The 18,537-nt window shown below is 46.5% G+C and overlaps 1 protein-coding gene across 1 annotated transcript in view; it reads left to right on the plus strand.

Annotated features, from left to right (window-relative positions):
* Positions 1 to 18,537, plus strand: part of SPOPL (speckle type BTB/POZ protein like) — a 771,896-nt gene that overhangs the window by 444,066 nt on the left and 309,293 nt on the right. Inside the window, exon 7 of the mRNA XM_044073670.1 lies at positions 16,762 to 16,884. Coding sequence (XP_043929605.1) covers positions 16,762 to 16,884 — 123 coding nt within the window. The remainder of the gene's footprint in view (positions 1 to 16,761; positions 16,885 to 18,537) is intronic.

Genomic DNA, 18,537 nt, shown 5'->3' on the forward strand with positions numbered 1-18,537 from the left:
CTTTATTTTAGTCTCTTCCTCCTCTGCCTGTCATTCCAGCCAGAGTTTCTTCAGACCCAAGGACTCATAGCCTCTTTTATGCCAGCGCTCCCTCTTATCAGACTGTATATGCAGAAGCTTCAGTGGTACCTCAGGTCAGTTTGGCTTCAGCATTGCCACCCTCTGGATTTCAGAGTACCTCTCCTTCCTTCCCTCAAGTGGGAATTCAAGTGGTGGATTCAGCAAGTTAACCTCAACTCAGACCTGACCTTTCAGCCTCCGGTTCCTTCTCAAAAACTGTTCACTGATGCCTCAGACATGGGGAGGGTCTCCCTGTGGTCACCTGAAAGCTCACTGTCTCTGCTTCCCCATCAGGAGTCAGAGCTTATCAACATCAAAGAGGTGAGATCTCTGATTCTGGCCCTTCAAGCATTTTACTCCTTGTTCTCTCGGAGTCCCCTGAAGGTTTACACAGACAACGCCACAGTGATGTGGTATGTCAGCAAGTGGGAGGCACAAAGTTTTTTCTTCTTTGCAGGCTGGTAGTTCAAGACTGGGGATCTGGCTATCGGTTATCGTCTCACTCTTCGGGCAGTGTCTTTTCCTTCAGAACACAATCTAGTGGCAAACTCTATAAGCAGGTCCAAAACACAGGCTTTTATGAATGGATGGTTCACAGAGACGTGTTTCTGGACATAGTCCATAGGTGGAGTATTCCTCAGTTAGATCTTTTTGCTTCCCCTCTGAACCAACAGTTCTCTCTGTTCTGTTTCAGAATGTCATACCATCTGGAGTGGAAGTCGAGTGCCCCTTATTTTCCTTGGAAGGGGATTTTTCCTCTATGCCTTCCTCTACTTCCAAGAGTCCTGCAGAAAACTCAGCTGGACTCCCCAGAAATATTGCTAGGGACTCCCTTTTGACCAGGACAGCACTGCTTCACCCTCTGAATGCATTTGGCCTGGGGTAGTCACCACAAGTTACCTGCCTCACCAGTTGGAACTCCTCACACAGGACAAGGGGTCACTCAGCCATCCTCACTTGACCACTCATCAGCCAACACTAAGAGCGATATGGTTTTTGATCCCTTTTAGGCACCTTTTTCAGAGGACATGCTCAGGGTTTTACAAGAGGCAAGAAAACATGCAACCAGAAAGTCTTATTTGTCCAAATGGAAAAGATTTTAACGTGTGGTACCATGCTCATAGCCAGATTCCTTTTTCAGTGGGAGTCTGGTTCTCTCCTTTTTGTGTGAGTTGCCCCAGTCTGACTTGGCCTGTTCTTCTGTAAAGGCCCATTTGTCAGCTATTTCCGCCTGTCTGCCCTTGAATTCTCCTTTGGCTTCTTGGCTTGAGGTCAAACATTTTCTTAAAGACATCCTGCAACTTTGGCCCCAAGGAAGCCTATTCCTACTCCTTGGGACCTTAAATTTGCTGCGGAAAAATTGACCCAGGCTCTTTCTGAGCCTGCAGTTTCAGCTTCTCTGAAACACTGTACATGGAAGATTGTCTTGTCTTGTTGCATGCTCTTACTTCTGGCCCTTATGACCATTCCTTTTTTGTTTGTTTCACAGCGAAGGGTGTCTCTTCATTCTTATCCTTCTTTTATGCCCAAAGTTGTTAACAAGTGGTCCTTAAATCAGGTAGTGCAACTCCCTTCCTTCTTTCCTCTGCTAGTGAGAGGGTCCTGCATATCCTGGATTTGCACAAACAGCTGAGGTATTATTTGGATACAACTAAGACCATTTGTAAGCCTTTACGGCTTTTTGTTCCTTTTCATTACAGGACATAGGGTTTGGCTGTTTCTAAGCAAACCATCGCCTCCTGAATTTCTAAGGTCATTTCCTTTTGTTATCCCTTTCATGGCAAGCGTCTGTCTACTTCCATTAGAGCTCATTCCAGTAGGGCCGTTGCCACTTTTGTTGCTTTCCTCAAGCGGTTGGACATCAATTCCGTCCGTGAGGCTGCTACTTGGATATTGTTTCTAGGGCCAGAGCAGGTTTTGCCAGGGCCATTCTGGATGGGTTTGTTGAGGTCTATTCCAAGCTTTCCACCTCCCATTCCTTTTCTTGAGCTTTTGTAGTCTTCCCTAAGGTAAAGAATACTGCAACAGTGATATAAAAGGACATAGTACAGTTGTGTGAAATCTTACCATAACAGTAGATGTCCTTCTCTTCACTATTGCAGTATTTGGTCCCTCCCTCCACCACACCTTTTTCTTTTGGGCTTTGATTTCGTTACCTTCCTGGCTGAGGCTCCCCCATTTCCATCTGCAGTTTCTTCTTCTGGATGTGCATAGCATCCTTTGTCCTATGGAGAGTGTTCTGTACTAGGGCAATTCATTCTGGGTATCTGCATGTGTACATCACCTTTATGCTCTACATCCTGTATGGGGAGTTATACACATCTGACATTCTGGATAGATGTTGGGCTATACTTGGCAGGAGATCCCTAAAATGGAGAACACTACAGCAGTGAAGAGGACACCTAGTGTTATGGTAATATTTTACACAGCTGTACTTTCCTGTGTATTTTCACACTTTTCCTCCTTTGTGCGTGTCTTTGTCAGTCATGTAAAATGGTTTGTACATAGTTATTGTGTACACAGTCTTTGGCTTTTTTAGTATTTTACATGAATACATTTCTTGGTAGGATACCTAAAGATAGTGTGAGATAATATATATTTTATGTAGTGGGTCATGTCAGTGCAATGTTCAGGGAGTGCCAGTATGAGACATATACCATCTTGTGCTATGGGAAACCATAAGTCCTTCTTCAGTTACGTTAGGAACCTCCATGGCAAAGCCCAAGTTTGTTCTGAATTAGTATTTAATATTACCACTTACACTGATCCTGTTGACTTAGCCAACCTGCTAGCTGAAAGGTTCACCTCCCCTGTTGCCCTCCAGAGGCCCAGTAGACATCCCCAATACTTGTTCCCATCTCCGTAGAGCAAGTATTAAAGGCCCTATCCAAGGCAAAGAACACAGCTTCCGTGGGACCTGATAGTATCCCAGGCTTTATTCTGCACTAACTCCAGCAAGAACATTCTTCTGCATTGAGCACCCTATTCAACCAGGCTTCATTCCAGCAGAGAGAACTACAATTGTTAATCCCTATCTCATCAGATGGGTGGCCAACTGTCTCAGCAATAGGACCCACAAGGCCAAAATAGGCACCTCCACACCCAACAACAGACCTGTCACTAGCAGTGTTCGCCAGGGATCTGTCCTGGGACCCCTGCTGTTTGGCATCTACTTCTCTGAGGTCCAGGCAAAGACAAAGGACCTGTGGCTGACCAAGTTTGCGGATGACTGTAAGATGGGTTCTGTCATTGACTCCCCAAATGATGTTAACATGCTGCAAGAGGGTCTCACACCTGCAAATAACTGGTGCCAAAGTCATGGCCTTAAGTTAAACGCAAAAAAATGTATTATCATGCCATTCGGCAAAAACATGGCCCCTACGGATTACCACATCAAAGGCAACCCCGTAAGCACACAACCTGTGGTGAGAGACCTGGGTACTCAGGTTGAGGGATTGCATCCATAAAAAATGAGGTTATTACCTCTCTTTACTCCTTCCTCATTAGGCCTATAATTGAGTGTAATGGCCCGATGTTCTTCGTGTTTCACTGTTGCAGTCATCACATTTGGGTTGTCTGCTTGCAGTAGCCCTCAGATGGCCTGATTTAACAAAGTCTTGGGTCCTGCGTCGGTTGCTGTCCCTTCTTCCATGACGTCAGGTCGTCAGGGGTATAAAACATGCAGCCGACTTCATTACATCAGTCTTTCTTGCCATGCAGTGCCCAAAGCAGAAGCAGTTTGCAAGTGCCGGTCGGCCGACTCCTGAAATTTTCGTTTTCGAGTTTCACAACCAAAGTCTTCAACTAAAAGCTAAGTATCCCATTGGGGAAACTTTTTCTTGCTCTAAACCAATGTCAATAAAAGTAAATAATTGCATTACTTGTGGAAAGCAAATACCTCATAAAGATTTTCATTCGTACTGTATTCCTTGCCTAGGCCCTGACCACGATGTACGTCTGTCGGTTTTGTGCCTTATTTAAACCATGAACTATCCATCGTCGGTATATTTACACTTCTAAATATTTTGGCGTTCGGTTCAATTATCCCGATATGTCTTCGATAAGCCATCCGACTACCGATGTTCCGAAAAAGCGCAAAGATAAAGACAGAGACAGGCCGCTGAGTTCCAAAGCTGCTGAAGACCCTTCTCCTAAGCCAGTCGCCAGTTCACCTGTACTCAGTGAGGCGCTTTCGCAGCCTACTTCAGATTCGCAGGACTCTACTGAGACCCTTTCGGAGTCCAGTATGCTGCGAGATGCTTCATCTGTGGAACCTGCGGATGTCTCTACCTTGGATTAGTCCGGAGCCGCTGTGCAGGCACCGGCTTCTTAGGGTGTATTCAGGCCTACTGACTTGCGTATTAAACTGACGCCATCTTCTTCTTCAAGGCCTAAAACTCGAACCATGCCTAGAAAACTGATGCCCAGACCACATGGCCAGGCCTCTATGCCTAAAAAACAAATGATAAGAATGGCTGAAGACCTTATTACTTTAATCAGGGGAAGCCAACCTTCCCCCTCTAAGAGACCTAGGACTGAGTTTGCTTATGTTACTTCTGATCAGGATTCTGAATTTTATATTTCCTTTGATGACCAGGATTTACCCTTATCTACCTATGAGGATTCTGATGCTGAGGACTCTATTCCATCTGCATCCCCCCCAGAGGATTTTTCTTTTGGTGAAACCTTGCATACCCTCAGGGAGCATTTTCGTTCGGAAAGTCAGGATTTCTCTGATTCTAAAAAGAGGCTTAGGGATTTCTTACTCCTGCCCAGCACAGGCCTTTAGCCATACCTCCTGTACTAGACATTGTTGATGATGCCTTTTCGGAATCTAGCTTGGCCCCTGACTTTTTACCTCCTGCTCCCAGAAAACCTGATAGATATTACAGGGTCCTTGACTCTCACAAGTTCCTTTTTAAAAATCCTACTGCAGATGCACTGCGGTGGTGGTGGCACTGCGGTGGTGGTGCTGCGATAGAGTTGTCGCCTCTCAGTAAAACGTTGTCCTTTTCGATTCTCAGCTAGAGCATCTTCTGCGTGGAGACATGCGTGAATGGGCTTACCTTCGTTGAAGGTTGTGCATCAGGGCTGGCAACTCGGCACATAAAAATCTACTGCCAATCATTAGAGGACCGGAGTTCCGCTGTGGCGACCCTTAACCGGGAAAAGCTGAAAGACACAACAACAACAACTGTAGATCCTGAGACCATTTCTCAGGGACCCAAGGGCATTAAAGCTACTACCGACAAAAATCCTACCCCCTCTGATAGAGACTCCAGGGCGCTGGATAGATGGGGTAAGAAGGTGTACACTTCTGCAACTTTGGCCATTAGAGCCTTAAACTGCCAGTTTCATATGTTAAAGTATCAGCAGAATATTATTGGATTGCTTAAACAGAAAATGATGTTGATTCCTGATTGTGCTGAAAATAAGGATTTACAGGATTTACTGCAGTCAGCTGAATAAGTTGGAAAGCTTACTTTGCAATGTGGTTTTGATTCTCTAGAGACATCTTGCAGGGCTGCTGTAACTGGGTATGTACTTAAAAGGCATGCTTGGCTTAAGGAGCAATCCTTGCCAGATCATGTTAAAGCATAATTACTGGATGCTCCCTTAAACCAGGACCGCCTGTTTGGCAACAAGGCAGAAGAAGGTCTTAAAAAAAATGGAGGGAAAAGCTAAATCTATGCAAGCTGTTAAAGATTTTTTACAAGTACAACCTCCATGGTTTAGTAGGCATTGGCCTTCCAAGAACTGGTCCTTTCCTGCCTCTTCCAGACCTTCAGTCCAAACCCAGATCCAGCAGAGCATCCAGCCGTCAGTCCCAGGGGACGCACAGGACTAAGCAGTGGGGGGGCCTCCACTTCCAAATCTGGGAGTAATAAAACTCCCCCTATGGTAAACTGTCTCAATGACTTCTTTTAAAGCTGCCAAGCACTTCTCAACTGATTGCCCCTTTCGGGGGAAAGATTGTTCTTCATGCAAAGAACTGGGAACTCATTACCCAGGACAAATGGGTTTTAAATATAGTGTCCCAAGGATACAGATTTCACTTCCACACGTTACCAACACCAATTGGGTGGCCAGATCTACCCCGAAATCAGTGGGCAGAGGCCCAAAAGCAAGTATCTTCTCTCTTAAGCATGGGGGATATTCAGTTGGTACCAGAAGAGGAAAAGGGACAAGGTTTCTACTCGAGACTTTTCCTGGTACCCAGAAAAGACAATTTATGGCATCCTATCCTGGACCTGTCTACTTTAAACACCTTTCTGGTGATTCCAAAATTCAAGATGCTGACTCTTCACCAGTTGCTCCCTATGCTAGGCAAAGATGCCTGGTTGGCAACACTAGATTTAAAGGAAGCATACCTGCACATCCCAATCAGAGAATCTTGCAGAAGATACCTATGCTTCAAAGCGGGCTACATGCATTATCAGTTCTCTTCACTGCCCTTTGGCTTATCTACTGCACCCAGGGTATTCACAAAGTGCCTAGCTCCAGTCATTGCATTTTGCAGGCAAAGAAATATTCAAATATACCAATACCTGGACGATTGTCTAATTCAGGCAGAAAGCCAGGACATACTTTTGAAGCACCTGGCCTTTGTACAAAGGGTGCTAACTTGTCTCCGGTACACCATAAACGAAAAGAAATCACACCTGGTGCCCAGTCAACAAATTATATTCCTGGGAGCAAGCTTGAATACAACTCCCCAGATGGCTTTCCTTACGCCAGAGAAATAGAATTCATTTGACAACCTACTTCAAACAAGTGGCCACAAAAACCCTGCTATCTGCAAGGCAAATACTACAAGCCTTGGGGTTCATGGCCCCCTGCATTCTTCCAATTCCATATGCAAGACTGCATATGAGGAAACTACAATGGTATCTAAAAAGCCTATGGTGTCGGCACTCTCAGGATCAAGAAACAATGATTACTATCATACCTTGCCTACGCCTAGAGTTCCTTTGGTGGGCACTTCACACTACCCCCTGCGGCCCAAACCCTAACAGACACATCAGACTATACATGGGGGGCTCACCTGGCAGGGAGGTGCATTCAGGGCAAATGAAACTCAAGTCAAATGCACCTGCATATCAGTCAAAAAGAAATGTTAGTTTTACAGAATGCTCTGACAGCCTTCAAGGACCACATTCTTCCAGGACAATTAATGGTAAAGACGAGCAACACCACTGTTATGTGGTACATAAACAAGCGGGGGGGGGGGCACACATTCTTATCCCTTCTGCAGACTAGCCATGGCATTGTGGAACACAGCCCTGAGCTACCAAGTGCATCTACAAGCTCAATTCCTGCCATGAAAACTAAACACACTGGCAGACGAACTAAACAGAAACCTCATGGACCCACACGAGTGAAAACTGGAACCAAGGATTTTCAACATGTTGACAAGCAAATGGGGGAGCCCAGATATAGACCTGTTTGCCTCCCCCCAGAACTATCAATTGGACAAATTTTGCATGAGGACTCCCCACAAACAAGCTTGGAAAGTGGATGATCTGTCCTTCAGCTGGAAAAACCTATCAGTTGATACCTTTCCTCCTCTGCCTCTGCTCTCCAAAGTACTACTAAAGGTCAAACAAGACAAACCAAGGATGATTTTGATTGCACTGGACTGGCCACGCCAACACTGGTATACCCCCTCTTGCACAGTGTGTCACTGATGGCCCCATGGCACCTGCCTCAGACTCCTACCCTATTGCATCAGCAGGAGAACCAGATTCTGCACCCTCAGCTTCAAACACTGAATCTAGCAGCCAGGCTAATTACCTAATCTCTCCTTTACCATCCCTCAGTAAACCATTGATGGATATTATTTTAGAGGCAAGGAGGCCTAGTACTAGAAAATCTTATGCTGAAAAATGGAAACGATTCTGTGCCTGGAACCAAACTCAAGGAATGAGCACAGCAGTGCCCAATTTACCTCAGATTTTGCAATACTTAACTGAGATGCTTCACAAGGGCCTGTCTTTCTCCTCCATCAAAATTCACGCCTCAGCCATTTCAGCTCAGAACCTCCCCTCTTCTCTCATCCACTGCTCAAGCAGTTCCTCAGAGGGGCCAAAAATTTACAACCACCCAGGAGAGCTCCAACTCCAGCCTGGGACCTTAACTTTGCATTAGAAACGTACTCTTCCCCCTTTTGAGCCAGCTGCTACTGCAGTCTTAAAATTCCTTTCTTGGAAAACAGTTTTCTTTTTAGCAATCACTTCAGCAAGAAGGGTATCTGAATTATAGGCTCTTGTGACAGTGGAACCTTTCATCATCTTTCATGCGGACAGGGTGTCCCTCAGGACCAATCCCTCCTTCATGCCCAAGGTGGTATCCAGTGTGGCCCTTAATCAATCCATTCATTTGCCAACCTTCTTTCCTAATCCACAGAACAAAGGGGAAAGGATACTGCACTCATTAGATGTGCACAGACAACTTAGATTCTACTTAGGACTAAACCTCAAAGGAAGTCTGAACAACTGCTGGTGGCATTTGCTGCAGGGGCAGACGGGAAGGCTCTTTCAAAGCAAACCATTTGAAGATGGATAGGCCATTGCATTCATTTCTGCTAGAAGCACCATGGAAAACCTATCCCACAGGGGATCAGACCCCACTCAACCAGGGCTGCATCTTCCTCTACAGCCTTTCTCAGAGGCGTCCCTTCCAGGGACATCCTAGGAGCTGCTACCTGGAGTTCTGTGCCTACTTTCACCAAGCATTACCATCTGCCAATTTTCTCTAAATCTAGAGTTGGCTTTGCCACTGCAGTCTTGCAGGGCCTTATAGCTGGTCCTTATGCTATCTAATTTCCTCTTCCCATCCTTATCTTTGGGAATCTACCCAAATGTGATGACTGCAACAGTGAAACACGAAGAACATAGTACAGTTGTGTGCACTTACCATAAGTGTAGATGTTCGAGTGTATTCACTGTTGCAGTCCTTCTTACCCTCCCTCCGGCCCCCTTACTTTTTTTGGCTATACCTCTACTCTCCTTTACTATGCTCAAAAGCTTTTTGGTATATTTGCTTTTTTGTTGGCAGTGTAACCTTGTATATTTATAGATTTAATTGTTTCCCATTAGGGGGGCACCTGACATATGGGACAAGAAAAACTGATGTAATGGCATCGGCTGCATGTTTTATACCCCTGACGACCTGTCGTCATGGAAGAAGGGACAGCAACCGACGCAGGACCCAAGACTTTGTTAATCAGGCCGACTGAGGGCTACTGCAAGCAGATAACCCAAATGTGATGACTGCAACAGTGAATACACTTGAACATCTACATTTATGGTAAGTGTACACAACTGTACTTTTGGTATGTACCTCTCCAAACACCTGCACCAACTGGAAAGGCCACAGAAATACCTCACAAAGAGAATCCATGGCCTCCAACACCTGTCCTATGCAGAAAGGCTCAAATGTACTCAGTATCATGCAGATTGCTCAGAGTTGATCTGTGTCTTGCCTACAAGGCAGTATCGGATCCTGACCTACTAGAGATGCTCCATATCCTTAAGTCTACTCCTCATGCATTACCTGCTCGATGCGCATAAATTTAATATGCGACATCAACAAAAACTGCTGGAGAGAGAGGTTTGTCTCCCAGAGGTTGCCCTTTCTCAGGAATAGACTTCCCATACATGTCAGAGTACCTCGCTGACTGTCTTAAAGCGCAACCTTGATGAGTGGATGAGAAACCACAAATTTGTCCCAGGGTTCCACCTTTGTTCCTCATTGACAGGGGCGACAGGTGCTGACTGAGGTTTCTTTTTTGGGGATAAACTCATGTCTAGGCTTGTAAGGGCCCCAGGGCCATTAGCCTAGTAACCTCCTATGATCCTATGAGGGCATTTAATTTGTGGAAAAAACAGGCCAGAAAATGTCTGTTTCTTTGTAGAAGCCTTGTTGGTTCTAGCTCTGCAAAAGTTATTTATTTATTGTGTTTTCATCAAGGTTTTTGTGTGTATAGATGGTACTTTACACAACTCATCTATTTTAGGATTCTGCAGTTGTGCTCAAATCAGTCCATCTAGACATTAAATAGATGATGTCATGTAGTCCAATCTGGCCTACTTTCTTACCAGTGGGTTCAGAGCCGAATATCAGCTCCGACTCGGCCAACTTTTCTAGCTCGAAGTCTTCTATTGGCTGGGCTAAGCAGGTATCCCATGCTGCACTTCTCCATATCCCCAGATCTCGTTTGCCGCTCGTGTAGCTCGGACGTGGTCTTGCTCTTGGCTGTGGCTAAGTACCCTTTTTTCTTCCTTTTGGAGAAAATTTGTTATAAACAAAAAGCTATTTTCATAGCTAGTGTCTATTTAGTGTTGTTTTTGTTGTAGGTAGTGTGTTTGTGGTTTGTGGTATTCCAGCTTGCTGTTTCACGGGCTAGGCCCGTTTTAGTTAGAGGACCTAGTCCTATTGTCCTGTGTTGTTCGCGCTAAAACCATTTAAGTTACAGGTTTTAGAGCCGGTTTCCCCTGGCTTTCTAGTCAAAAACCGTTTTGGTTAGAGGTTTTTGGCCTTTTTTGTTTCAGTGCATCTGTGTGTGCAGCTTCTATCTTGTTCCTGCCTTTTGTGGTATTGCGTGTCTGTGTCCTTTCTTGTCAGACAAGTGATTTGTGCTGTGTTGGTTTTTGTTATTGCTTGTTGGAAGAATGTCCAGGGATTCCAAAGAGCATAAACCTTCGGGTTTTAAGAAGTGCTCCAAGTGTGGTTACAAGATGTCCATCACTGATGGGCATTCAATTTGTGTTTATTGCCTGGGAGCCATTCATCTGCAGGAGTCCTGCAGCTTCTGCCATGCTTTCAGTCCCAGAGTACTCCAGGAAAGAAAGAATAAGCTTATTTTAAAGGGACTCTTGAAACTCTCTTTCGAAGAGGCCATGGATTCTTCTCCCAGTGCTAAATCTAAGTCTAAATCAAAAAAGAGATCTCTGGCTCCTTCAGTTTCCTCTGAGCCTCCGGAGAAAGTCACAAAACTTGCTTCGGCCTCCTCGGCTCCACTGTCCTTGGGGCCGCAGGAAGTGTCGGTGTCGATGGATCAGGCGTCGGCTCCAATTATTTTGGAACCTCTTCGGAGCCAATCGCCTAGTCTTAGACCAGGTTCACCTGAGAGAAGATCTCGATCCCCATCCCTGTCCTCCAAATCCTCCAGGACCCTTTCTGATGTGGATGTTGACAGGGTGGTGCAGAGGCTCCTCCAGTCACCGGTTTTGGCGAAATTGTTTTAGTCTCCTGCCCAGTCGGCTCCAGAGCCCGTCCCGACCCCTTTGTCGATCATTCCTCCTCCGAGTGCATCTCTGTCTTCAGAGCCAGTGTGTTCTGTGCAGTGTGATGTTCTTGGGTCAGCTCCGACGTCGGCTCTGGCCCCGTCGGCTCATTCCACAGGGTTCGGGACTCGAGATTCTTCTGTCTAGCCCAAGGGGGACATCTCGGGACATGTTTCGGTTCCGAGTCTTCCACTCAGTGCCTCGGCTCGAGGGACCCTGACTCCTGTCTTGGTCTCGGAGGCTGGCCGGTCCTTGGACTCGGGGGGGGGGGGGGGGTCTGCCTTTGAGGCCATGTGGACTGCACTGGCCGGATCGTCAGCTACATCATGCGGGTCGGTCATTCTGTCCCCCACCACTCGGGTGAGAGCCTCTGATCACCACCTGTCTGTAGACAGCGGAGCGCCAAGGCCTAGGGATACCCCCACGAGTGGTCCCCAAGTTTCTGAGGGCCCTTCAGAGTTCGTGCCTGAGGAGCCCCCTAGACAGAAGACGTGCAAGAGGAAGCACATAGACTCCCAGGATGAGTCTCTCAGCTCTGATACTGACCTCGAGGAATCTGAGGGGTCCCCCAAGTCTTCCTCTGATGATGTTTCCTTCTCCGACATCCTGGAGATACTGAAACAAAGAGGTGACTGGCCGTCCAAAGCTCTCTCCGAGGAGGAGTCGGTTTTCCTTAAGGCCTTTGGTGCTAAGCCCTCCGCCTCCTGGGTGTCCCCACCCTTCGACGAGCTCCTAGATCTAATTTGTCGGAGGGTGTGGGAGAACCCTGATTCTGTGGAGCCCGTACCCTGGCATCCCAATAAGTTTCTTTCTGCTCCCCCGGGTAAGGAGTTTCTCTCTAAAGGGGTCCCTGTGGATGCCATAGTGGTGGCGGCGGCCACTCAGAAGGAAGTAGCAGAGACTTCTTCCTCCGTCCATCTGCCTAAGAAGGAGTCTAGGACCATGGACCGGTATGGGAAGTGTACCCTCTCGTCAGCAACCTTTACCTTACGATCGCTGAACTATCTGTCCTCAAGGAGCTAGGAGATACTCTTGCGGATAACGTCCCTGAGACAGTGGCCCAGACAGTTAACGCCCAGGTGTCTACCCTCAATTCCATCGTCAACTCCTCCATGCGGCTCATCTCTTATGCAGCCGATGGAGCAAGCAGGGAAGCTAGTTCAGGAGTCGCCCTTAGGAGGCAAGCCTGGCTGCGCCTTTGTCATTTTGCGGAGGCCTTCAAGTCTTCTTTCACTGACGTCCCCTTTGATGGTTCTTTCTTATTCGGAACCAAAGTGAACGACACCCTCACCAGGTGCGAACAAGAGGGAAAGACCCTCTCTGCCATAGGGGTCCGTTTTTCCCTTCCCACTAGGCCTTACCCCAAGGCCCAGCGGGGTGGGAAGATGTGGTTCAACAAATCACAGAGGTTTTTTCCTGCTGCACAAGGTGAGTCCCCCTCCAGAGGCAGAGGAGGGGGAGGTTATTCAGGGAGATGCCGCCCTAGAGGCAGAGGGGGCCCCTGCAATTCGGGAGACCGCGATTCCTTTCACGGCTCTCCCAACTCTCGTTCCTGAGGGAGTGCCCGGCTGTGGAGCCAGTCGGGGGTCGAATTTCGTTGTATCCAGAAGCCTGGCAAAACATCACCCAGGACCGATGGGTATTACGAATAATTTCTGGAGGTTATGTCATTCCGTTTGTCAGATCCCCCTTCAGTCAGAAAAATCCCGGACGTTCCACCCAGTCAAAGGGATCAAGCAGCTTCAGAGGTTTCAAAGCTGCTAGAAAAAGGAGCCATCCAGCGTGTCCCCTCAGACCACATCGGATTAGGGACTTACTCAAGATTCTTTTTGGTGCCAAAGAGAACAGGGGACCTGAGACCCATATTAGATCTCTGCCGACTGAACAACTACATACAGAAGTCCAAGTTCCATATGGTCACACTACAATCGATTCTCCCATTGTTGGGAGAGGAGGTATGGATGTGCTGCATCGACCTCAAGGATGCTTGCTACCATGTTAAAATGGACAGGGCATCCAGGAGTTACCTACGCTTCCGGCTGGGAGCCAGTCATTTGCAGTTGCCTTTGGTCTCACCACAGCCCCCAGGGTGTTCACCAAGTGTATGTTGGTGGTGACTGCTCACTTGAAGCGTCAAGGATTCCAAGTGTTTACGTATCTGGACGACTGGCTCCTTACCGCCCCCACCAGTCATCTACTAATCCAAACCAGGGACGCTGCCATCACTCTGTCAACAGTTGGGCATAACACTAAATTGGGAAAAATCTGCCTTGTTGCCCTCACAGCGTGTCACCTTTATAGGTGCAGAATTAGACACCGTTTGAATGCAAGCATTTTTACCGCAGGAAAGGATCAGAGTCTTACAGCAACAGATTCACACTCTGATGCCCTTGAAGAAAGCGAAGGCAAGATGGGTTCTTCAACTCCTCGGGACCATGGCAGCAACAATTATGTTGGTCCCTCTAGTGAGGTTGCACATGAGACTTCTCCAATGGCTCCTCTTTGTTCAATGGTCTCTCCAGAAATTTCCACTTTCTCACCCCATTTTGCTCACGGACAGATACAAACAGGATCTCAGCTGGTGGCTTTGCACCAACAATTTGGACAGGGGAAAACCCTTTGTCCCACCCATCCCGGTTGCCACAGTGACCACGTATGCCTCCCAGGTGGGGTGGGGGGCATTATCTTGGCAGGACGGTTCAAGGCACGTGGCAGGATCACGAGATACATCTGCATATCAACGTCCTAGAGATGAGAGCGGTGCTACTTGTGTTGCAGGCACTTCAGATCTTTCTGCCTCTGGGCACAATTGCAATACACTCGGACAACATGTCAGTAGTATGGTATCTAAACAAGCAAGGGGGAACCAGGTCTTACCCTCTGTGCAGAGAGGCCATGCGAGTGTGGCAGTGGGCAATAACTTCCCAACGGTTTCTGGTGGCAACTCACATTCCGGGGAAGTCCAACGTGATTGCGGACAGGCTAAGCAGAGCTATTCTGATGCCTTACGAGTGGTCCCTGAATCGCCTAGTTGCAGAGTGAATCTTCAGCAGATGGGGTCAGCCTTGCTGCAACCTTTTTGCCAGCCCCCTCAATGCAAAATGCAGCAGCTACTTCACGCTGATCTCCCCATAGGGGGCGTCACCCAGGGATGCTCTAGTTCACGATTGGCCCTCCGGTCTGCTTTATGCTTTCCCTGCGTTTCCTTTGCTGTCAAAGGTGATTCAGAAAGCGCAATCCTTGGGAAGCAGAATGATTCTGATTTCTCCACACTGGCCTCGCCAAGTCTGGTTCCCCTTTCTTCAGCCATACATTGTGGACACTCCTTGGATTTTGGACCCTCAACCAGATTTACTGACACACATGTCGGGACAGTTCCACCACTCCCTGATGACCCTCCGGTTGACAGCCTGGCTACTCCACTTCCATCGTTAGTTAGGCTTCATTTTTCGCCAGAGGTAGTTCACATTTTATCTTCCTCTCATAAGCCCTCTATGAGGAACATTTATTCTAGCAAATGGAAGAGGTTTTCTGTTTGGGCGCATACCCAAGGAATTGATCCTTACACAGCCCTGATTGCTTCAGTATTGGAGTTTTTGTCTATGCTTTTCCATCAGGGTTCTGCGGCAGCTACCATAAAAGTTCAGTTGGCAGTGATCTCTAATTTTCATGTTGCTAATGAGCCTAGTCTCATGGCTCACAGACTCTGTAAGGCCTTCCTGAAAGGTACTCTATTACTCCGTTCTCCGGTCTCTGAACCTATCATGCCCTGGGATCCCAAATTTGTTCTGCAAGCCCTTACTTCACCGCCTTTCGAGCCTGCAGCTACCTGTGAGTTAAAATTCTTGACCTGGAAAACAGCCTTTTTAATAGCAATCACTTCAGTCAGAAATTCAAGCCCTTTCCATCAAACCTCCATACTTGATCTTCCATAAGGATAGGGTTTCTCTTAGACCAAACCCTTCTTTCCTTCCTAAAGTGGTCTCCGTATCTAATCCTAATCAATCTATTGAGTTGCCTGTATTCTTTCCCCATTTTTCAAACAAGGCAGAATTTAAATTTCATCAATTGGATGTTCACTGACAGTTACGGTTTTATCTGCACCGAACAAAAGATATCCGGAAGTCTGATCAACTATTTGTCTCCTTTTCAGACAATAAATTTGGGTCCCCTGTCTCCAAAATCACCCTATCCAGATGGATATCCAGTTGCATCTCTTTTGCCTACTCCGCAGGAGGTAAAGACCTGCCGTTTCCAGTCAAGGCCCACTCTACTCGGGCTGTCTCTACATCTACAGCCTATCAAGCCAGATTATCGATGGTTGATATATGTGCAGCAGCTACTTGGGCTTCTCCTCACACATTTGTTTCTCATTACAAATTGGACGTGGTATCTAGGGGCAGGTCGTCCCTTGGTTCCACAGTACTCCGGAGTATTTTCCTATGAGCCACCCAAGATGTAGGTGCTAGGGACGCTGTCCCACAGGTAAGAATGTGGGCGAGTTTGGACTACATAACATCAAGAAGTTATGTACTCACCATAACGTTCGATGTATGTAGTCCATCTTGCCTCACATTCTTACTTACCCTCCCACCTTCCCCCTGCCTGGAGGATCTGGAGGTTAGGTTTCTATTTACAGAGTTCCCTTCACCTTTGGCTTATCCCTTTTTTACTTGGAAGTTGTGTATGCATGGGGTATGACTGAGTACTCGCAGCAAACTAGATCTGGGGATATGGAGCAGTGCAGCATGGGATACCTGCTTAGCCCAGCCAATAGAAGACTTTGAGCTAGAAAAGTTGGCCGAGTCGGAGCCGATATTCGGCTCCGAACCCACAGGTAAGAATGTGAGGCGAGATGGACTACATACATCGAACGTTATGGTGAGTACATAACTTCTTGTTTCTGACCTTGGCATATTTAATTTGTTAGATATCCCATGAAACTTATGGTCATCCTTTTCTTCTGGAATGGATGAAAAAATTGCTGCACTTTTATGTATAGTGCTTAACATTGCTGTGCACCCCTGTTATACTGTGATGATTTCTGTAAAAGCTGTATCCTTTCAGGTTTCTGACATTTACTCATTTTAATGACTAGCCATTGAGCAGACATTGACAAAACACCCACTGATTTTTTTTTTCCCCTGGATCAGATCTCATTGGTCACACTTGTTCTCTGTTTTATGTAGTTTGTTTGATGCTCCAGCTATGTGTACTCTCTCCCTGTGATCATATTCCATATCACCTCTGTATTAAATAATCTGATCCTTTACCTTTCATTTTTGTTTTGTGCTTCTTTATCCTGTTTGGTCACGCAATTATTAAAAACTCTGAGTCAGTTTAACAGAATTTTGAAAACTGAAATCAGAACATTTGATTAAGTATGTTACTCGTTTTATTCTTCTTTTAACAGAACAGAGTCGAAATAAGCGATGTTGATCCAGAAGTATTTAAGGAAATGATGAGATTTATTTATACAGGAAAAGCTTCAAACCTTGATAAAATGGCCGATAAGTTACTTGCAGCTGCAGATAAAGTAAGTAATAAGGAATTGAACAGCTAATAATTATGCCTTGTATTCTGTCTTGCATTTTGTGTAATATTTACAATATAAATAAAACCACAGATTTTTTTTTGTCATGATTGTTAGATGTTCTTCGTGTTTCACTGTTGCAGTCATCACATTTGGGTTATACTGCCAGGGGTAGCCCCTCAGTCGGCCTGAATACCAGAGGCTTAGTATTTCTGCATCGGTTGCTGTCACTCCAGGACTGACGTCAGGTAGTCAGTGGTATAAAATCAGGCAGCCTACGCCATTACATCAGTCTCTCTTGCCAAGGAGCCCAAAGCAGAAGCAGTTTGCACGAGTGCCGGTCGGCAATTACCTGAGTTTTCGTTTCCGAATTGAAGTTGAAGTCTTGTAAAGCTAAGTACCCCATTGGGGATCCTTTTTTCTTGCTCTAACCGATGTCAGAAAAAGTTAACATTTGTCTCGCCTATGGAAAGCAAATACCACACCGAGACCTCCATTCTTACTCTGTCATCTGTTTAGGCCCAGACCACGACGTCCCCCGCTGTTGCTTTTGTGCTTTGTTCAACGCCAGCACTATACATCGTCGGACCCTTATTGTAGCTAGATATTTTCGCTCTCAGTCCTCGAATTCTGATATGGCTTCAGTAAGCCATCCGACTACTGATCTTCAGAAAAAATGTAAGACAGAGAAAGACCGCACAGGTCCAAAATTGCCGAAGACGCTTCCATTAAGTTAGTTGTCATTTCTCCAGTCCTCAGTGAGGCACTTTCGCAGCCTCTGATGCCTGCTTCTAGGGATTCGCAGGCCACTACCGAGACCATTTTGGAGTTTGGTATGCCGCAAGACTCTTCCTCAACTAAGGATCCTGCGGATGTCTCCACCTTGGATGGGTCAGGAGCCGCTGAGCAGGCACTGGCTTTCGAGGAAGTGCTTAGCACTGCCGATACTCAACACAGACCGATGACTTCTTTCGTGTCTTCAGTTCTTTTAAAAACAACCGAGTTTCTAAGGCCCTGGGTATGAACCACACCCAAAAAACCGACAACCTAAGCTCAGGCACCTGCTTCCTTGCCTCAATCTCAAATGCTTAAAATGGCAGAAGACCTTATAATGCTTATTAGGGGAAGCCAGGCTTCCCCATTCCAAAAGAAAGAGACTTGTTCCCAGTAGTTTTATCTGAACAGTAGTTCGATGACTCTGATCCATCTGAATATGAAGATATGCAACCCCTCTCTGCTTATGAGGATTCTGATGCAGAGGAATCCATCCCTTCAGCCTCTCCACCCAAGGACTTTTCCTTTGGGGAAACCCTACATACTTTAAGGGAGCATTTCCAGTGGGAATGTCAGGACTGTCTTCAGTCAAAAAAGATACTCTGGGAATTCTTAGATCTACCACAGCACAGACCTCTGGCCATTCCTCCTGGATGTTGTGGATGATGTTTTTATGGAATCCAGTCTGACCCCCTGAGACCCTCCCTCCTGCTCCCAGGAAACCTGATAGGTATTATAGAGTCCCTGACTCTCACAAATTTCTTTTCAAAAATCCTACTGCTGACCCCAAGGTCATCTCTCAAGGACCTAAAGGAATCAAAGCAACTTCAGCTAAGAATCCTACCCCCCTCAGATAGGGATTCCCAAGCATTAGACAGATTA

Source organism: Protopterus annectens, chromosome 6.part0 (assembly GCF_019279795.1).
Source record: "Protopterus annectens isolate FY-2018-M chromosome 6.part0, PAN1.0, whole genome shotgun sequence".
Lineage (NCBI taxonomy): Eukaryota > Metazoa > Chordata > Ceratodontiformes > Protopteridae > Protopterus > Protopterus annectens.